This window comes from Pseudorca crassidens, chromosome 5, assembly GCF_039906515.1.
Source record: "Pseudorca crassidens isolate mPseCra1 chromosome 5, mPseCra1.hap1, whole genome shotgun sequence".
NCBI classification, from domain to species: Eukaryota; Metazoa; Chordata; class Mammalia; order Artiodactyla; family Delphinidae; genus Pseudorca; species Pseudorca crassidens.
In genome coordinates, this window is record NC_090300.1 from 100,815,500 (window position 1) to 100,838,075 (window position 22,576).

Here is a 22,576-nt window from a genome sequence, read left to right on the forward strand (position 1 = left end):
AGGAGAAGAAAAATAGGCGTTAAGTGGCTTATGATAGCATATGCAGTCTTGGTTGATAGTATTAACCAAGATAGAATTATATAGTTTTTTCAGTTATACTATGCTTAGTTTTCTGCATTGATAAGATAGTCCGAGATCATATAGTGTGAGAGGCTAAATTCCTACATTTAATTATCACTTAAAAATTGTTTGGCCCTTTCTAATTTTTTTAAAAAATTTTTTACGCCCTTTCTAATTTATGTGATCTTTTTTACTGTAATAATACTGTTTAGGTATTTCAGCCAAGTTTACTGAAATGTACTGGAAATGATATTTTTGAAAAACCTTGCATATAATTCTTTTTTTTTTTTTTTGCATATAATTCTTTTTAAAAAATACATTGTGTTAAAGAGGAGTCATACAGTGCATATGGAGTGTATTCCTAAATAGATTAATTTATTACCTTGTTATCTTTTATTTATTACAGTGTCCCTGCATGAGATTTCATTGCTAGTGGATACTACACATTTAAAGCGGTTTGGGTTATGGAAAAATAAAGATGATGATCACAGTAAAAGAAGTCATGCTATCCTCTTTCTTTGGGTCTCCTCAAATTATCTTCAAGAGATTCAGACCCAATTAGAAAACTCTATGTTAAGCCAGCAATGTGAGTATAAAAAGATTTCTAAATTTCAGGATAATCTGAGAAGTCCTATAAATAAAGTAATTTTCCTCTAAAATAATTTAGTAGAATGTAATTATTTCATTGAATTGAAATAAGTTCATTGAATTCAAAATAATTTATCCCTTGATATTACGTAAGATACTTTATTCATTTAATTTCTCCTTTTAATTTTACTCAACTGATTAAAATTATCTTCTAAAATAAAAGGACTACCTTACCTTTTAGTCACTTGACATCCTTGGCTACCTGTCTTAAGAGTTTCTTGCCCTTATTTCATAATGAACTGTGACAGAACTAATCAGTGGCAAAGTCAAATAAAATACAGAAGTCTTTATCTTCAACATTTTCTATAGTTTCTAAAAAAGATAAATCAGTTTATTTACTTATGTATCATTTTTCTAAGACTGGGTTGAATACTTTTCTGGTGCTCCCATAACACTTATCTATCAATATATAATATCTTGAGATATTTCCCAACTTTGTTTAGTTTCCAGCTCCTAAAGGAGTCTGGTTTAGAATTGGGTAAATCAAATTGGTAAATTTCTTTCTTATCTCTTTAATCTCTCTGCCATTTCCCCTCCTACTCCCTTGCACATTAAAGATGTTAAGTAGTGAACTAAATTTTATGTCTTTAAAATTACTTATTTTGCTGTCCTCATTACTTCCAAATTAATTGGGAAAATTCATGATTAAATAGCAGAGAAGTTGGAAAAATACACAAGCCATTTATAATCATTATGGGAGGAGAGAATGTCATTTGATGAGAGAAAATGATTTTGAAGGAAGTGTCTGAATGGAAATTTTTTTAATTGGTAGATTTGATATATGAAGAGGGCTAGAGAAAAACAATTGCTTAGTCATCATTCATTTACTTATTCATACATTCATTAACAAACATTTAAGAGCACATAGTAAATGCCAGGTACTGGAGATGCAGCAGTCAATACCATTGTGGAGTTTGTATTCTAACGTAGTAGGAGTCTAAAAATTGTGAGTTTTGGTTCTAGGTTACTAATGTCCTGTTTTGGGATTTAATTTGCCTGGGTTATTAACCAACATACAAAATAGTTTGTTGAGTTGTATACCAACCTTATTGTTACTAATAATTATTTTAATTATAATCCCTTTGAAAAATAACACTACTGATAAAAACTGATTTCTTTTTTCTTTCATAGCAAAATCCACTGAATTCATTTTCCTTGAGCTACACAGTTCTATTTCACAGAGAGAAGAATTGAAATTGCAAGACATTATGACAGAAATAAGTACAGCCAATGGAGAATTAGAGCTTTCTTATCCACTGTCTTGGGTTCAAGCACTTCCTTTATTTCAGAACCTCTCTTCAAAAGAAAGCTCTTTTATTCATTATTACTGTGCTTCAACTTGTTCTTTCCCTGTTGCTACTGCTGAAGAAATGAAGATGAAATCAATATCTCAGGTTAGCATATGATTAATATAATTAGTGAGGGGGAGGGAGGCAGTTCGATAAAAATTCTTTTTTTGAAATGAGCATGATTTCAGAATGCTGTGTTTTGTCAAAAGAGCACAGGAACCAACCTAAAGGAACTCCCAGTGCCAGAGCTGGAACAGTTAGATCAACAAAATCAGTAATGATAGCCTGTGATTATTATGAAAAAATAAGATATAATGCCAATTAATCTATATTGATACAAATAAATAACTGAATGGATGAATGAAAACATAAAAAAAGGTGGGTAAGGGACAATTCTTTCTTAGAAAAGCGTTGCAATTAATAAGTGTAAAAGGAACAAGAGAAATATAAAACCACCTCTAGAAAAATCATAGTTATGATTGTTGCAGGTAAGGTCCACAGAGGGATGCTAAATTTAATGGATGAAAACTTAAGGGAAAACAGGATATGTGTACAATATCAATCTCTCACCCCAAATATTAATTAATTACAAAAAAGAAGTAACTTTTTTTTCTCCACTGTAGTAACTTACAGTGGAGAAACATTGCAGACATCACCTTAACCCAAGTGATTGAAGTTAACATTACCAGTAATAAGATATATTGACCTAATGTACCTGTCACATCATGCACGGAGAAGAGTACATCATTTCTGTGTTGTTCTTCTCAATATTGTATAACCTCAGTCTAATTGTGAGAAAAATCAGACAAACCCAGTTACAAAGTAACTGATCAACAGTCTTAAAAAATAATCAAGGTCATGAAAGACAAGGAAAGATTGAGGATTTGTAGGATCCTGAAACAAAAGAAATTTGTTAGCGGAAAAACTAGTAAAATCAGAATAAAGTTTGTAGTTTAGTTTGTAGTATGATACCAACATTAATTTCTTAGTTTTAATAATTGTACTGTGGTTTAAAAAGATGTTAATATTAGGGGGATCTGTGAGAGGCTTATTTGTTTTTTGCAATTCTTTTATCAATATAAGTCTAAAATTATCTTGGAACAATTAATGGTAAGTTTTAAAATGCTGTGTTTATTTTTATAGGAGGTTGCTAATACACATGTGGCTTGTGTATCTCTGCCAAATACCTCTAGAAAGAAAAGCATTTATTAAGTTTGCTGTGACATGGGCGTGTGCACACACGCACACACACACACACACACTCATGTGGGTTTGGTCTGGGGCTAAGCTGGTTTTTTAAAGGTCTGTAGAAAGCCACATTAGTGGAAGTCAAGATGTAAGCCTTCACCACTGTCTTGCATAATGTTGTAAAAATTTTGCCTGGTAATTACATTGTATATACAAATTTGTATCATAGTTTTCCATTTAATAATAAAATATCAATTTATGTTCTTATAAACTCTTCAGTCTCTCATTTAAATTTTTTCCTACTATTTATCACCTCTTTTGTTCACTTTGAACAAAATGAATACTGTTTTCAGATTCCTAAGTTAATTATAAAGCCAGACCTGTAAGTAACACTTCAGGTTAAACTTTGATCATTGTATAGTATCTTTTGATCCAAAGTATTATTTTGATTTAGTTATATCTTTATAGAAATTCTAAGAGTATATATATAACTCATTGGTATGTATCAATATTTCTTTTAGTCACATTTTCTCTTACCAGTCTAACTTTTGACTTTGTCCTTTTGAGAGTTAATACGTGTTTGTGCACATATAAGACCTTTTTCTTTGCCATTTTCTGTCAGCCCTCAAATACAGATACAGCCAAGCCTACTTACACCTTACTACAGAAGCAAAGTAGTGGTTGCTACTCACTTTCTATTACATCGAATCCAGATGAAGAATGGCGAGAAGTCAGGCCCACTGGACCTGTTCAGAAGTATGTACTGTGTCATATCCCGTTTGTAATAGGTGGGCAAATTAGTAGTTTTCATTCACATTGCTGATTTTAAGTACTTTTCCTTTTTAAATGTTTTGAGTTTTACTTTCTTGCTGACAGTTAATAATAGATATAATTATTAAAAAGTTAAAAAAATTATTAAGAAAACAATCAATGCCATTTCATTTAGTTTTATGTTAATAAGACAGAAATGGTAGCCAAGATGTCAAATGTGGTAAGATTAAAGCATTTATTGAAAATATTTGAATAGAAGAGTATGGTTTTTAAGAATATATATTCCGTATCTGAATATATAATAGGGAAAGTGAAATTGCTTATTAATGTGTGCCTCAATTTAGGGTACTTTATCAGAACTTCCCTTTCAGAAGTACTTCTTTGTTCGTATTTCGTCTTTTATATGTCTTCTCATGGTGGTAAGGCAGCATAAGGGAGTCTGTGCACTTGAGAGTGATTTCTATTCCTCTTCAAGATTCCTTTTCTCTGTTAAAAAAAAGAAAAAAAAAAAACAAAGGAAAGCACAGGATAGGGAAATAGCCAATAAAATAGTAACTTTCATTTTAGCCCTTAAAATTTTCCTGTGTTATTTCATTTAGGTGCCACGGTTACCAAGATTAAATCAACTGCAGATGATTCTTATCTTCTTGAATCTTTCTAGTTCAACAAGTACATATTATACCTTTATTATTGACTATAGTTGTGCAATGAGTACCACCCTGTCTGTTCCAGGATTATAGTCAGAACTCACAACTGCTCTTATGTCTGAGCTTTAAGAGAGGGTGCCAAAGGAAAAATGCCTAATTAGTTGTCATTTTGTTTTCCATTTCTTTCTGGTTGTGCTCTAATTATTTATATCCTTTATGTTCTCTTTAAGTTATGCATCGTAAGCACTTTTTTATGGGAAACTTGCCTCCTAAGCTCCCATGGTAATTCTTCATTGTCCAGCTGCTGGTGTAGACTAGCCACCAGTAGGAGAGCATTGTTTTTGACCGTTGACTCTTTTAGTCTTGGGGATTCAAACTTAGCATTGGAAACTGGAGTGTAGGAGAATCTTCTATGTTTTATTACTTCATTTTGTTGAAAGTTAAAAATTGTACAGAAGAGAGACATCCTCAACGGTATTGTCATTGACTGTGAGATAACCTATTGATTAGACAAATACTGAGACTAGCCCACATGGGAAGGATTGGAAATGAAAAGATACTCAATGAGAGTACTATTAGTAGCTTGTGAAAACAAAGGAAGGAAAATATAATTGCTTGTATCATGTCAAATATTTTTTACCCTACACATTTTAGTTATTGAATACTACTGCCCTGTTATTGTCCTATATAACAAATCCCTTTGACACTAGAGTTTTCAATATTAGTATATTTTAATTTTATTTTTACTTTTTAAGGTTGATTGTATATCCTCCACCACCTACTAAAGGGGGCTTAGGAGTAACTAATGAAGATCTGGAGTGCTTAGAAGAAGGAGAGTTTCTTAATGATGTAATCATTGATTTCTACCTTAAGTAAGTACAATGATAAATGATCTTGTCATTTGTTTTACAGGTTTTGATGTGACTATTAAATATCTTTATCTCTGAAGTAACTCTAGCTAAAAATAACCTGCCAAAATTTCAGATTTGAAAATTTTTGTCTACTAAAGTTTTCTGGTGTTGACTAATTCAGTTTCATTCCTTTACTTCCCATAGATACTATATACTTCAGAAGAGTTACTGTTGTTTTGTTTTATTTGTTTTTGTTTTTCCTTGCTATTGATTGATACTTCTTTTTAGATTTTATTTATTTATTTTTGGCTGTGTTGGGTCTTCGTTGCTGCGCGTGGGCTTTCTCTAGTTGCGGCGAGGGGGGCTACTCTTCATTGCAGTGTGCGGGCTTCTCATTGAGGTGGCTTCTCTTGTTGCAGAGCACGGGGTCTAGGCGCATTGGCTTCAGTAGTTGTGGCACTCAGGCTTAGGAGTTGTGGCTCACAGGCTCTAGAACACAGGCTTAGGAGTTGTGGCGCATGGGCTTAGTTGCTCCATGGCATGTGGGATCTTCCCGGACCGGGGCTCAAACCCATGTCCCTTGCATTGGCAGGCAGATTCTTAACCACTGCGCCACCAGGGAAGTCCCTGACTGATACTTCTTGGACTATAGTATTATTATAGTGAAGGAGGTACTTATATAATTACAGATCACTTTGGGAACCAGAAAGAAACAACTCTGTAGTTCTCTATTGTGTCTTTAAGTGCTGTAAAAGTTAGCTGTCATTTTAAAAATCCATATAACTATTCCATTAAAAATAGTTTTCAACTTTTTATATAGCCAAGCTGAAGGAATGTGTAAGAAAGAAACTTTCATGCAGCAGTAATTTGTCTCTAGCCCTCATTTTGTACTCTATCCCTATACCTACATTTCTAACATTTCAAGATGTCTCCTAATTATTTCACTGACCCTTCCCAAACCAATTTATTATTATCATATTATTTCAGCCCTATTGTTTTACTAAGAGTGCTATCCTTATTCTACTAAGGATAGGCTCAAAAATCTCACGTTATTATCTACTCTTCATCTTGGACATTGTAGATTTAATCTCTAGAAGTTCTGTTTGGGTCTTTTTCATATCTTTCATGTCTCTAACTTTTTGAACATATGGAATATAATTATTATATAACAACTGTTTTAATGTCTTTTTCTACTTATTCTAGTGTCCTTGTCAGTTCTGGGTTGGTTTCAGTTGACTGATTTTTCTCTTCATTATGAGTGGTATTTTTTTTTTCTTCTTTTTTGCATGTCTGGTGATTTTTTTACTGGGTGCTGGTATATTCCTATAAATATTCTTGAATTGTGTTTTGAGACAGATTATTTGGAAACAGTTTGATGCTTTTAAGGATCTTGCTTTTTAAGGTTTGTTAAGTGAGCCCAACAAATTAATCCCCACTATTGAGGAAAGACCCTTCTGAATACTCTACTCAGTGCTTCATGAATTATGAGGTTTTCCAGCCTGGCTGGTAGCAGCAGGCAGTATTCCCACAACCTGCGTGAATGCTGGGTACCATTCCCTCTACTTTTTTCAGGTAGTTCTTTCCCCAGTCTTAGGTATTTTCCTTACGTACATGCAGTGATCAATATTCTGCTAAATTCTTGAGGAGGACTCTGCAGATGTCTGAAGTTCTCTGTCTGTAGTGCTTTTTCTTTTCCAGTATTCTGATCTGCAAACTCTCGCTGCCTTAGTCTCTCCTGACTCTCAGCATCTCCTCAACTCAGGGAATCTGCCATGTTCCACCTGGGTTATTCCCTTCTGTGCTGCAGCCTGGAAACTTATCAAGGCAGTAAGCTGAGGCAATTACGGAGCTCACCGTTTCTCAAGGGTCACTGTTCTTTGTTGCCTGACGTCCAGTGTTTTAAAAACTATTGTTTCATGTGTTTTGTCTGATTTTTTGCTTGTTTCAAATAGGAGTGTAAGTCTGATCCCTGTTATTCCATCTTGGCTGGGAGTAAAGTTTTCATTATCATTGACTCTTTACCCTCCCTTCCTTCTCTACATACTCAGTTGCCTGAGTAGTAGATTCGGTCTCTCAAATTTGTTTATTGTCTTTCTTTTGTCATCATGATCTTTTTAGTACTACTTATCTTACCTAAATTATTATTCTTTTAAAACAGTCTCCTTATATCCTTTATCTCTGTTTTCCTATCTGTTAAGTATATTATTACCACCATTATTATTCTTTACTCCATGAATGCTATTCTCACTAGAAACTTTCATTAATTTCTTACTACCTGTCAAAATGAGTTCAAACACAGTCAGGCATTTGAGTGTCTTGATAATACAACACTAATTTGTCTTTTCTGCCATCTACTTATAACCCTGAACCTATTACATAGTCCAGCAAAACTGAATTATAAACTGTTTACTAAACAAAGCCCATCCTTATTCACTCTTTTGCCTTAATGCCATGTTACTCTTGCTTCGTGGAATATTCTTTTTACCTTAACCTGTTGAAATTTTATTCCTCTATCAAGCTTCCTCACAAGGGTTATCTTCTTGAAAACTTTTCCTCGTTTTAAACAGATATTATTAACTCTCATAATACCTTATTTGTATCTCTTTTATGGTTCATATAATATTTTGCCTTATTTTAAAGTTATTGGGTAGCATTATGATTATTTTCCTTCTAAAGGTTGAGCATCTTATATCTTACTTATTTTTGTATTCCTAAATAGTGTCAAATTTATATTTTGTGAGATGAATTGGATCATCTTTGATGTTAATTTTGATATGTTTTATTGGAATTAACTAATATAATTTTATTTCAAATTCAGTTCTAAGAGTATTTTTCTATACTTCCTTTTCACTGAACCTGCCTGTATCTCTGACTCTTTGACTTCTTTTCAGAGGGGATTCTACTTTATTTTTTAAACTACTTTCTATTTATTTTTAATATTGATGAATAACTTTCAAATAGGAAAGTGCACAAACTTTAAGTGTATAGCTCATGAATGTTCACATATGTGTGTACCCATGTTATCGCTATTCAGATTAAGGTAAGATTAAGATTAAGGTGTGTCGCCTTCCACATAGTATACCCTCCACATAACCACATTAAGAAAAATTCAAGTTGTGTTTGTCTTTTATGTTTTTTTAAAAAAGCAATCCCAAGATCATTTTTGGACCTTTATAAACTATTAACAATAGTAGAGTTCTCTAATTATGAGAGGTTTAATCACTAAGTGATTGAATTATAAACTTGTGTTGAAGAATTCTTTTAGTAAAGAAATGGACTAAGGATTTAGAGATTAGTCATGTCTCAGAGTTATTAAAATGTCTCTAGATTTATTTCGGAGCATCATGGTTTCAGTTTTGTATTTGATTGCATGATTATTTGATTAATATGTCCTTGTACCGTCACTCTTCTGAATTGTAAGCTCTACGGGAGCAGGAATTTTTTTTGCCCCCTCTCATTTTATGTTGCTAGTATAAATATGGTGCTTGGCACATATTAGGAATTTGAGAAATATTTGTTAAGTAAATGAATATGTGGAAAATTTCTGCTTTAATTGATCTTGATAGAAGGTGAGGTAACTAAAGAACAAAAAAAAGCTGAAATCAGAGCAAATTGCAAGATTGCTTTGACTCTAATAGGACATAAAAATGAAGATTTTCTGAACACAGATAATTGGAGGAAGACCGGATAAAATCTAAAAATAATTTACTTTTGTGGTGTTACTTTGCAGGTATCTTATATTGGAGAAGGCGTCAGATGAACTTGTTGAACGAAGTCACATTTTTAGTAGCTTTTTCTACAAATGCTTGACAAGAAAGGAAAATAATTTAACAGAAGATAATCCAAATCTTTCGTAAGTCAGTCTTTCAGTGTACTTAAGTTTTAAGAGGAAACATGCCATTTTGATGGACTTAGTGAAATAACTTCTTACAGTATTTCCTAGAGTGAGCAGTATTACCACTTTTGCAGGTGCTGGGCCTGTTTGCTCTGAGAGGCATTTCTTACCCTTCCACTGTTCTGTTCTCTATCACAGGGAGGCTGACTCTTACTGGTTGCATTTCCAATTGCATGTTTTGTGGGGGATATTGGAGGTTGGGAGGCAAGGAAAGAAGAAGTCAGGATGTTTCTTCCTTACCCTCTTTGCCTTGGGCAGTTATTCTGGTAGTGGTTCTAGTTCCTCTGTGGGTCCTTCTTTCACTGGACAGACCTGATAGAGCTCTAGCTTCCATTTGGAGGTACTACTTCTTCACTTTGCCCTTCAACATAAGGATGTAGCATTGTCCTACTATGCTAAGCTCTGGTTGCCTCACTGATTGCCTTTTGTGGCACTGCGCTTTTTCTATCACCACTGTAGCCAATTATTTGCATTACATTTTATCTGTCTTAAATATATAGGGAGGTTTATGTTTTCCTGGTTGGACCCTCACTAACATACTACTATTTAATTAAACTGATGTAACGTTATAAAAATACCATGTTCCCACAAATCAGCTGAATTTCTGTCCAGGTATTTTTTTTGATTAATTCTAAAACCTATAGAGCAGTGGATGGGGCTAGGCAAAAAGGAGGAAGGAGTAATTCTTGTATCTTAGCAGTAACTTGGATAGTTGTGAGCCTGGAGCCACTTCACCCCTCTCCCTGCCCCTAACAATTCATGTGATAATCTATATGGTAGGCCCATGGTAAAATTAAGAGTTTTTATTTTTAAAAAAGTTAATGTAAGCATTTGTCTACCACTTTACAAGGTACATTTTTGTACATTATTTCTTCCCATAACAGTGCTTTTAGGTATGTAAGGCATTTTTCAGATGAGGAAGCAGGCCAATAAAGATTGGCAGAACTCTGGTAAGTGACAGAACTGGTTGGTACTTAAATCTTTATCTTTTAACCTCTAATCCAGAGATGTTTTTGTTATACTGGACTGCCTTTGAAAAAATGGCTGTGAGAGCTGTTTCATCCCTTTAAAATAATAGGAATAATAGGCAAGTAAGAAGATGATTAAATGGGTAAACTGTCTGAATTTCTTGTATTGTTGGAGAAGGAGGATAGGAATAGAGAGAGTATTAACATTTATTGAGTACCTGCTTGGAGCCATGGCAGTGAACATAACGTTATTTTGTTTGATTCTACAGTAGTCTTATGACATAATGCCATTATTGTTATGAATTGAAGCTTAAAGAAGTTAGATAAGTTATCCGAAGTTGGATATAGCTTTCCAGTTTCAAAGTTCAAGCTTTGTCTGTTGTTTTTAGTATTGCAACTATATAATCTATGGCCTAAATTGGGACACTTGAGAGAATAAAAGGAGGCTTTATTAATAGCTACGCTGGGCAACCCATGTATACTGGGGCTGCCCTATACAAACTGAGATGTGTAGTCATCTATATTTTGAGTGTCTTTATGGATTTGGAATTTGTGCTGGTAGACAAGGCCTGCCAGGGTCAACTAAGGAGAAAATCACAATCTGAAAATATTCCTGATAATCAGGGTTAATGGAGAGGGATATATGGAAGGGGAAGATTTATTAAATAAATTTGATATTTAACATTTCTGATGCCCTCCTCTTCTATTTTATGAGTATAGAAACAGATGGTTGGCACCATGCACTTAATCCCACATTTTGTTTTAAGATTACTAGTCAGTGTGGAGATTATGCATTTGGCATACCCACGTAGAAACTGAGGAAATGAAAAGGTAGATTCTGCTGTATTAAAAAAAATTTTTAATTAAAAAATTAGAAAAAATTTAGATGTTGTATGAATGATCATATATAAACATAATACAGAACTGAATTAGATGAGTGGCATCTTCCAGTGTAAGATAGATCTTATATGTATCTTATGTATAATATATATTTATATATACACATACACATATACATATGAACACATACCTACATATACACACACACAAATACTCATACTAATGCTTAGCCTGATATGTATACAATTAGTATTCACACAAAGAATCCCTACATCGGTTAAAAAAGAAAAAGAACCCAGAAGCAAAGTGACAGGGGATACAAAGCATAATTTATGGCCAGTAAATCCTACAGGAAGCTCAAACTGCTAGTGTTAGGAAATAGCAGACTAAATGTTTCACAAAGTCATTACTGTGGTTTATGAGATCCTGCAAGATCTGCTTCTGTCCATGTCCCTAAACTCATCTCGCAGCATTCTCTCCCCTTATTTATAGCACTTCAGTTCAGCCTCCCTCCTTTCAGTTTTCAAATATGCTTAAGCTCTTTCCTGTTTTCTGACAGAAATTTCTTCTTCTGGCACTTTTAAATTTATTTTACAACATGATGTCTAATCATTTTTTTGTTTGTTTGTTCATTTTCTGTTTCTTATTCTAAAATACAAGCTCCATGAGGTCAGGGACTTCATCTGTCTTATTTTCTACTCTATGCCTGGTGCATTTTGCTCAATTCTTAGAACATACTAGGAACTCATAATAAAAGATAATAATGTATGTTATTGAATGGGGAAAGAACTGTTAGACATTAGTTGAGGATTTTCCATGCAGTTAGGAACAGAGAATAAGCGATTATATTGCGGCCCCCGTATTCTCTCCTGTCATCCTTGCCCCATCCAATATCTAATGTATTCCCAATCAAATAAGGTTAGCATAATCAGGAAATCTATCAAACAGCAACATAACAAGACAAAAGAAAACCAGGTGTCTATCCTTAAGATCTTTCAGATGGAAAACAAATTAAGAGACTCTGCACTAGGTAAAAATAATAATTTATAATCGTTGTAATGGTTGGGTCATTTTGAAATAAGAAAATTTGGTAAACATATGACTCATTATTTTATGAAGTTAATCTTTTGCATAGTGACTAATTCCTACCTCATCTTTTAGCCCCATTCTTACTCCCATTGTCTACTCCTGTGAGTTTGGTTAGATATTCACATGGACAGGGATAGGGCAAAGATGTCTGTTTCCTGTGTTACTTGGTATGTAAATGTTTAAGAACTTGATGATTTGTTTAATTTTCTGACTAAAAAGAGGTCCTTCGTGGGACTGAGCCAGAAGTCACATATCACCATCTCCTTTATGCCACTGTGAAATGCTATCCCTTTCCTAGAACCTTTTTTGACATCCAAACTTGGTTTGATATCTTCCTTCTTTAACTTCCCTAATGAGGTAAAGAAAAAGAATTATTATTCATGTGTCCCAACCCTTTTCTTCATGTTTTTCCTAGATGCCATCACCATAATTCCTTTGTATCCTTTATGACACTTATATTTTAATTATTTGTTGTAGTCTTTTTCTGCCTTTATTATTTTGTAAATCCTTTTAGGGCAGTGTGAGTGATTTTCATTATTTGTTCTTAGGAACCTAATAAATATTTGTCAAAGAAATAAAGGATGGATAATGGGTATGCTTAACTCATTGTCCTATAATATTCTTATAAATGAAATAAAGGGAGATGAGTCTCATCTTTAAAAATCTAAGACTATATACCTCATCCCTCCTCTTCCATTAAGTTTTAACACCTCCCTTATCACAGATATAACATTTAGACAATTCTGTTAAGGTTTAATGATAATAGTTTATATCAGCCCAGGTGGAACTAAATAGAATAAATAGGTATAGCTATTTATATTCAGTTGCTGAGACACTTTTGGAATCTGTAAAGCATTTTATGAATTGCTGCCTTTCTTTTATCCATACTTTATTGTTTATAAATAGTGATCATATTTAAAAACAGCCAGGAGTTAATAAAATGAGATAATTTTCTAGTCTGTTAAATATTATGTACCTTGAAGAAGATGGTTAAATAAACTAAAGCTAGCATTTTTCAGTGTATAAAAAAGATCCCTGAAATCCTTATCTTAAATTTTTAATTTTTTATCTATCAAATATATCTATCTTTTTGTTCCCAGAATGGCTCAGAGAAGACATAAGAGAGTAAGAACATGGACTCGTCACATAAACATCTTTAATAAAGATTACATCTTTGTGCCTGTAAATGAGTCGTGAGTATTTCAGATTATTTAAAAAAAAATCGGAGAGTACAGAAACATACTTTGTGCATTTTTAGATTAATAATCAGTAAAAAGTATGGGTAGATAAACCCAGGTATTATTTTTAATTTTTTTCTAAAGAACTAGCTAAAATAATGAGTTTATCTTGGATTTTGGTTTGACAGTACTTATATTGTAAATAGTGGGGAAAAAAAATGACAAATGCCCACAAGACTATAATGGCTTAGACATTCAGTTTATTTTGAGGTGGGACTCAAGAAAAGATTTTCTAAACAAAACAATCAAAAGCTTTTAGGATAAATTTTCAAATATTTAAGAGAACAAGGTCTTTAAGCACTAACAGAAAAAAGGTGATGCTATAAGTCTCTTTGTTTGTTTATTAAAGCAGATTCTCAACAGGAAACACTAATTATATAAAAGTAAATGAGTTTGACTTACTCAGATTTTATCCTAAGAAGTCTTAGTGCTTTTTAAATTAGTTTTGGAATCGTGTTCAGATACCACGGTGGACTTCTTCAAAATTGATGTTTGTTATACCCACCTTCTCAGCTATAGTTCTAGAACGTATTCTTCTACATTGTTTAGATTTTGTGTTATTAAGATTATATTCCTTTTTCAACAGGTCTCACTGGTATCTTGCAGTCATTTGTTTTCCATGGTTAGAAGAAGCTGTGTATGAAGATTTTCCACAAACTATATCCCAGCACTCCCAGGCTCAGCAATCCCAACATGACAACAAAACAATAGGTGATAAACTTAATGTGGATGGTGTTTTTAATAATGTTGGCAACAGTAAAATGATTATAGAGAACAATATGAAGTTAAAGGATAGTATAATTATTTCTTATCATTTAGTTTATTAGAAGAAATGTCTGAAATTTTCATGATAGATACCCAAGACTCATGTATAAACAAAATGTAATTGTCAGGTTTTACTGTTATATCAAGTTTTATCATAGCAGTTTTTATAAAATAATCTTTCTAAAAGATTATTTTTATAAATCTTTTTTTATAAATTATTATTTTTATAAAATATTTTATAAAATATTTATATTTTTATAAATTATTTTTATAAATCTATTTTATAAATCTTATTTTATAAATCTTTTATAAAATAATCTTTCTAAGAATTCAAGGCATAGATTGAAATCTCCCCTTTTTTCTTTTTCTTTTTCTTTTCTTTTTTTTTTTTTTTTGTGGTACGTGGGCCTCTCACTGCTGTGGCCTCTCCCGTTGCGGAGCACAGGCTCCGGACGTGCAGGCTCAGCGGCCATGGCTCACGGGCCCAGCCGCTCCGCGGCATGTGGGATCCTCCTGGACCAGGGCACGAACCCGCGTCCCCTGCATCGGCAGGCGGACTACCAACCACTGCGCCACCAGGGAAGCCCTTTTCTTTTTCTTAATATAAATTAACACAATTCCTGTTGACACTAGTAATTTGGTTAGGTAGTTGCAGGTCTCTTATAATTCTTCCATGATTTTTCTTATGTTACAACCCAAATCTTAAGTAAGCAAATAAGCCTACTTTCTTCGAGAAAAAAAAAATCAAATTGTATTTTATAGCTGTAGCCTAAGCAGCAAGCAGAATTAATAATAGCCATTACCGTTAATACTGGCCAAAACCTATCTCTTGTGGGGGAGAAAGAAAGACTGATAAAGCAACTGATTACTTTCTATTTTGTCTAATCCTCCTATGCTGCAAAAGTGTATTTATGCAACACTCTATGATCATATGTTAGAAGAACTATTACTAGGCAAATTAACCCTCCTCCACATTAAAACAGCAGAGATTTTGATAAGTAAGCAATCTATGAAGATTGTCTTTTTACAGGAAACTGGCCCCAGCTAACTGGTATTTCAAGTTTTGGCTCTGGGGTGTATGTATTGTGTGATGACAGCCAATTAAGCATTGTCAGTTTTATCCATCGATTGAATTTTTTTGTAACATTAACCATAAAAAAAAATTAAATAGTTCCCAGGTATTTTTTCCCTTTAGTTACTACTATGCATACAAATTACAATTTAAACTTATCTAAATACTTTGTATTAGACATAAAATAAACACACATAACTGTTTTGTTATTTCTAACTAGATAATGATCTGCATACTTCTTCAGCACTATCCTTGGGTACAGAAGATTCTCAAGTAAGTGTGTTTTTATAAATGTGAAGGAAGGAAAACTCATGAATATAACAATTTTATCTGGAAAATAGGGCATAGCTAGGTGGGCTATGATGGATATTGGTATACCATAATTAAATTATGCTGTTTTATGATTCTTTGGAATATTTCGTTGGGGTAATAAAGAGAACAAGAGAAATTATTCTTTTTGCATCTGTTTAGCTTACTTTAACTCCCTAGGTTTGTTTATAGTTTATCTGATCATCTTGGTCGACTACTTTTTCAGTTTCTATGGAAAAATGTACTTTTATTCTTCATTATGTCATCAGTTTTTGCACTCAGAGTAATTAATTACCTATATTTTATATTCCACTTTCTATTATTATAAATTGTTGGTATAAATCATTCAAAGTAGACTCATGGTCAGTCCATACGACTCCTGAGGCTAAGATAGTTACTGTTAACTTTTCTTTAAATGGACCTCTAAACTGATATTCATGGTCTAGATTTGGTATCTTAATTGATTAAGGTAGACACCTAATTATTTTTTAATACATACAGACAGCAGCAGCCTCCCTGGCAGAGGCCTGTGTCTTTACTGTCACTGGTACGGGGTGGGCAGAAGGAAGGAGGTTTCCTTTTCTGATGTCACAGCAGCAGAATAGGGGAGTTCCTTCTTGCCTCTAGAGCCAGGTTTCCCAAATTGGGTTCCATGGAATACTTGTTCTAAGATGCAGTTTATGATAAAAAGGATTCTAAGGTCAGTTAAGTTGGGTAAACCCTGTGTCCTATTCCTCTCTTAGAGATTCACTGTTATATTAGAATAATAAAGGTGCTGAGAAGTTCTGCATATTAAAGTTTGATCTATTGATTCTTAAATTTATCAACAAAAATAACAAAATACCCCATCTCTTGTCCCTTAGTATACATTAATAATCTGCTTCTTATGCTTCAAAGGGAAGAAGTCTGTCTCTATTGATATCATATACTGAATTAAGAGAATGTGTATAAGGACAGGTTCAGTTAACTTCTTCATCTTTGCTTAAGATGGCAACTCTGAATAGAAGTAATTCAAGTTCCATGTTGTTTTTTAGACCATGTTAAAGCTCCATAACTTCTTGAGGTCACATGTAAAAGTGCGTAAACTACTGTTTCACCAGTATAAGAAATCTATAAATTAAAAAAAAATGAAGTTGGCTCACTTTAGATGATGAAAAGAGCTCTTATTTGAAATTTTAATTTTAAAGTTATTTGAAACATTTTCTATTTCTTTTTTTTTTTATTTATTCGGTTGTGCTGGGTCTTAGTTGCATCTCGTGGGCTCCTTAGTTGCGGCTTGTGGGCTCCTTAGTTGTGGCTCGTTGGCTCCTTAGTTGTGGCAGGTGGGCTCCTTAGTTGTGGATTGAGGGCTCCTTAGTTGTGGTTTGAGGGCTCCTTAGTTGTGGCTTGCTGGCTCCTTAGTTGCGGCACACGGGCTCTTTAGTTGTGGCATGCAAACTCTTAGTTGCGGCATGCATGTGGGATCTAGTTCCCTGACCAGAGATCGAACCCAGGTCCCCTGCATTGGGAACACAGAGTCTTAGCCACTGTGCCACCGGGGAAGTCCCTATTTGAAACATTTTAAAGAGTAACTGAATATTAATTTATTCACACTAGCTTTAATTGCAAAGTCGTAAAAATTCATGTTATTTCAGAGTCCTGAGATGAATATGTCAGTACCAAAGAAAATGTGTAAAAGGTATGTACATGCTATAATAATAGAGTCTTTTCAGATACATAGGTTTACTTCATATAGGAATATATACATCTTGATTTCTTCTTGTGATTTTCATAGGCCATGCATTCTCATACTAGACTCCTTGAAAGCTGCTTCTGTACAAAACACAGTCCAGAATTTACGAGAGTAAGTAATGACAATTTTACTAAAATCTCAATAATTTTTAAGTTGCCTTAAGAATTACTGAAAAGATTATATCAGGAATTATATTTTATTATTTATTTAGATGAGGCCTGTAAATCTAATTAATAACAAATATCCCCATTATGTGTAAAATATTTCTCAAGGATTATATCAAAAGTCAATTTGGAATTTGTATTCGCAATTGAACAAAAGTCATAATTTTACAAAGGAGCATTGCAAATATTAGTGGTTGTCAAAAGTTAACACTTTAGGAAAAAATAAGAACTCTTTTACATTCTTATTTTGTGTGTGCATGTGTGTTTGTAATTTTTAAATTTCCTACAGGATCTGGAAAAAACTAGCAACTAAAGTTTAAAAATAATTTGTTTAGTTTACTTTGTAATATAAGTGACTTATGTATATGATTTGTGAAAGTTGAGTTGTTGAAAAAAGTCTGGCTTTTAGTTTGAAACTCAGATGATTTTATTTAAAGTAGCACTTTTGAAGCCTCATACTATAATTTGTGCTGTTAAGGTTTAAGTCTTTTGAAATGTGGCTGGAGGCCATATATTTGGCAGCAAGTGTTTTTCCATTTTTGTGAAATTGTTGCATAATAGTAAAGAAATTTCTACTCGAGTCACTCTACTTTTTGATGATTTAAGGTATTTAGAGGTAGAGTGGGAAGTTAAACGAAAAACTCATCGTGAATTCAGCAAAACAAACATGGTGGACCTATGCCCTAAAGTTCCTAAACAAGATAATAGCAGTGATTGTGGAGTATATTTACTGCAATATGTGGAAAGCTTCTTTAAGGTATGTAAAGACATAAATACGTTTTTTATTCACAATTACCAGCATATAACCACAAATTACTGGGCAAGCAAAGAAGCAGGAAAATGTTAGAGGTAATCAAGAAATAAGAAAAAAAAAGGCATAGAACCATATATAACCCAGATATTGGAGTTGGAAGATAAGAACTTTAAAATGATTTGATTAATATGTTGGAGAAAATAGTCAAAGATAAACAAAATGGATGAAAATGGAATCTGCTAAAAAAAAAGTCAAGTGGACATTCTCAAACTGAAAATGCATAATGATATATCTGAAATTAAGAACTTACTGTATGGGTTTGATAACAGACTGAATAAAGCAGAAGACAGATAAGGGAACTTTAAAAAAGGACAATAGAAAGTATCTCACTGTAGCTCAGAGAGGAAAAAGAATGTAAAGAAGAGAACAGAGCATAAGAGACAAGGGTGATACAGTCAAAAAGTCTAATTTACATGTAATTGGAGTTGCAGAAGGATTAGGGGTGGAGAGAGAAAATAAGGCAGACACAAATTTGAAGAAAAATTTTCAAAACTCAAAGACTTGTGTATTGAAGAAGCTCAGAAAACCATAAACTACATAAGTACAATGAGGAGTATGGGTATTATTTTCTAGCTCATCAGAGACTCTATAGGAACTGTAGCAATGTTAAAAAGAAATTTTAAATAGCAAGGGATCACTCTGCTTTTTGAACTGTTAGCTCATTACTTCAGTCATAACCAGTATTATTTATGAAGATAGGTATAGCAAAAGGTATTTTTGACCAGAAGCTTGTTTGGAGAATCCTTAAAGGTACTTTCAAAGCATGAGGGTTATAGTATGCAGTTATAACTTTTGGTATAATTGGGGAGGATTGATAATATACAGTAGAACATGGTACACATTATGGAAACCACTAAACATGTTATGCTGTTTTTTTTTCCTTTTTTATTCTAGACTGGAACTTCATTATAGGGTGACAGTTCTGGCCTTCTAATACTCTTTCCAAAGAGATTTGATTTTGCTTTTAGATATCCAAAGTGCCTTATTACATGACATAGTCTGAGTCTGTTATATAATTCTACTTTATGTAGCCTCAGTCAGTAGAACATACTTCTAACATAGGTGGTAGCACCACTTAAGATTGCTGGGGGGAAAACCTCAGAACACTAAATCTCGTGTTTCACAAATTTGTGCACTAATATAACAGAGTGTGGATTGAAGAAAATAGGTTTCAGGTTGACCACTCAAAACCTGTGGAACTCTGTAACTAGGCCATAAGAAATACAATTTTAATTCTAATAAAAACACTTGCACAGTTAAATCTCCACTGAGATTTGCCCCTAGAATCACAGTCAGTCCTTCATTTCAGCTTTATACTCTGGGACTCCTAATTTCTTGTTTAAGATGTAAGTCCTTCTTACATCTGGCTTCTAATAGTTTCATCAAATTTGTAAACATGATCTAGGGGTAGTCTTATTCAGCAGTTACTCATTTATTTTTTTAAACACAGGCAGAATTGTCTTTGCAGTTGCAGCTTGCAACTTCCTTATTAAGCTTAACATAATGGAAAATATATCAGTTCCTTAAGCCACTAAATTGGCTATTTCGTGGACTAAAAGAAGGTACTTCTGCAGGATTTTCTATTTTTTATGTGAGATTCTTCATATACTGCTAAGGCTTCCTCTTCGTTTCAATAGTTTCAAAATATTAACATGTTGGAAAAAATTGTGTTCAAACCAGCCTGACTTCTGCATTGTACTGAATCATTCTCTGTTTACTAATTCTCTTTGCACTAATTCACTTAAACATGCATTGTAGCATAACATATGGTGTTTAATTTTGATGTTCAGTAGTTAGCAGTTTAATGAAAATGTTCTAAAATTGATTGTGGTGATGGTTGCCCAACTCTGAATATACTGAAAATCATTCAGTTGAATACTTCAGGCAAATTGTATGTTATGTGAAATATATCTCAGTAAAGCTGTTATTTAAAAAAGTTAGCAGTTTCTCATTTCTTATAAAAATGAGCTTAAAACAAATTTGAATTATACTGCTAAAATGATTGCACTCTGTCTTTTCTCTCATTAGGATCCTATTGTTAACTTTGAGCTTCCAATTCATTTGGAGAAATGGTTTCCTCGTCATGTAATAAAGACCAAACGGGAAGATATTCGAGAGCTCATTTTGAAACTTCATTTACAGCAACAGAAGGGCAGCAGTAGCTAGTTAATCTGTACAAACATGACACAGATGTTCTATACGATTACTGGAAAGCTGCTTATCAGCATTTGTGTTAGCCAGCTCACAGAGAAGAAAATAACTTGCAGTAGTTTTATAAGTCACTGTACATTATTTAAAATATATAAGATATAATATTAGGATTGTTAGGATCTCATAGATGGAGTGGAAATGGGGGTGATATAGATAAAGTCATTAGATAGAAATTAAAATTTCATAAATATTTGATATTTTTCTGATTAAATATGCTTGGATTATGCAATAGCATATGTAATGTGGGAATGTTTTTATAGATAATAAAACTATGTGATCTGTACTTCCACATAACTGGGAGTTGAAGGGAGTTAGGTCCTCCCTGGTGCCAGCCCCAGTGCTTGTCAAATTCGTTGACAAGTCACATTATATTGTAATTCTATTCTTTGCAGCTCAAGCATGCAATATGAATACTGTGTATTTTTTTTTTTTTAAAGAATTTAGTATCAAGGCTTCAGAAAATGCCATTTACGGCATCCCTTCTGTATAGTGTGAGAGAAGACATAATGTTAGGAAGGTGATAAAAATTCACTCATTCAATGCGCAGCTTATTTTTCTCAGTTGCTAGGTGGAACCATTACTCTATTCTAATTGTTGTTTGTTTTCCATTTCTTTTGATGTCATGTGTGGGGATCTGAGAATTTAGTTCATTCATTCAGAGTGAAATTTGGAAGAAAAATTTAGCTATCCAAAATAGGTTTTTAAAAATTGTATATGTAGCTTAACTTAGTTTATTTGAGGTATAGCTATATAAATATTGACTTCTGTCCTATTCTGACATCCCAGAATATATGTACACAGTTTCTGTAAGTATAGAAGATAAAATTGGTGACTTTATAACTTTAATTAAAAAAATATCCTCAAAGTCTTCTATATTAATCGTTAGGACTAAATACATAATTTTATAGCTGTTTACCCAGTATTCATCTGCAAAAGCCAGATTGCTCTCATTGCTTTTGTATTTTTATAAGGACATGTGATCCCCATGGAGCATAAGTTTTTGTTAAACATTCAGGTAACAGTTCTGAATTGATGTGATGATGGTGGTATTACATATGATTAAACACTTCATAACTTTCTAATGTTATCAGGAATATTTTGAGGGGATGATTATATTGTATTTTCTCAGACAAGAAAAATGTTTTTTAATCTTCTGTTTTAAGCATCTCTTTACACTGTTACTGTATATAAAGCAGTGAAGCAAAGGCAATTTAAGATGAAGCCAAAAGTCGGAACATTTTATTTCAAAATCTTGTGAATTGAGGTTGTCAGTTAAGCCTTAGTGTCCTTAAGTTTCTGTTAATCTTGTCATCATCTTTATATTGTTCAAGATATTTGTCCTTTGGAGATTTCCTATAAAGATGGTTATAATTACATGTTTCATTCCCAATTTCTGTGGGGGGGGAGGGGATTTTTTAGATGACTTAATTATTTTGTATATCTAATTTTGGGAAAGCAAGTATCTAATACATCTCCTTGTGACTTCTTAACTTTTTTGTTTGTATGTTTTTCAAAGACACCGCTGTTCTTTACCATGTTTTGAAGATTGTTTAAAATTCATTTTCCTAAATTCATATGGAAATAATGCTTTGAGAATATCAACATTTTATATTAAACATGTTTCCAATTCATTAAATTGAGGTGTAATTTTTTTCCTTAAGAAATGTGAGCCATTCTTAGAAATAGATTTTAAATTGTATGTTACTCAGTGCATGTCATATAATTGATGCTTAGATTAATTTTTCTGTTTTAGCAGACATGTGGTAATTTTGGTAGTTCAGGGAACATTTTTTGAGCATCTACTACTAGCAGGCAATGTACAAGGTAGAAAAAACGGAATGACAGCTCTTATTCCTAAGTCATTTATAGCCTAATGGGAGAAATGGACATATGAACAGTTTTAATATGCCTGTTAGAAACAATCATAGAGTTTTTTGGGAGCACAGGAGGGTGTTCAGCCTTCGGGTTTGTGTGTGTGTGTGTGTGTGTGTGTGTGTGTGTGAGAGAGAGAGAGAGAGAGAGAGA

The 22,576-nt window shown here is 33.1% G+C and overlaps 1 protein-coding gene across 23 annotated transcripts in view; it reads left to right on the top strand.

The window, feature by feature from the left end:
• Nucleotides 1–22,187, top strand: part of SENP7 (SUMO specific peptidase 7) — a 172,469-nt gene extending 150,282 nt beyond the window's left edge. For 22 of the 23 annotated variants that reach the window (XM_067739034.1, XM_067739033.1, XM_067739047.1 and 19 more), the window contains 12 exons: nt 467–646; nt 1,840–2,102; nt 3,808–3,941; nt 5,359–5,475; nt 9,185–9,307; nt 13,347–13,439; nt 14,071–14,195; nt 15,542–15,594; nt 17,265–17,308; nt 17,405–17,473; nt 18,133–18,283; nt 20,369–22,187. In XM_067739034.1, coding sequence (XP_067595135.1) covers nt 467–646; nt 1,840–2,102; nt 3,808–3,941; nt 5,359–5,475; nt 9,185–9,307; nt 13,347–13,439; nt 14,071–14,195; nt 15,542–15,594; nt 17,265–17,308; nt 17,405–17,473; nt 18,133–18,283; nt 20,369–20,506 — 1,490 coding nt within the window. In that variant the 3' untranslated portion in view covers nt 20,507–22,187. Of the gene's footprint in view, nt 1–466; nt 647–1,839; nt 2,103–3,807; nt 3,942–5,358; nt 5,476–9,184; nt 9,308–10,233; nt 11,150–13,346; nt 13,440–14,070; nt 14,196–15,541; nt 15,595–17,264; nt 17,309–17,404; nt 17,474–18,132; nt 18,284–20,368 lie in introns of those variants that run through there. The other variant, XM_067739057.1, reaches the window with a different exon arrangement.
• The last annotated feature ends 389 nt before the right edge of the window (nt 22,188–22,576 follow it).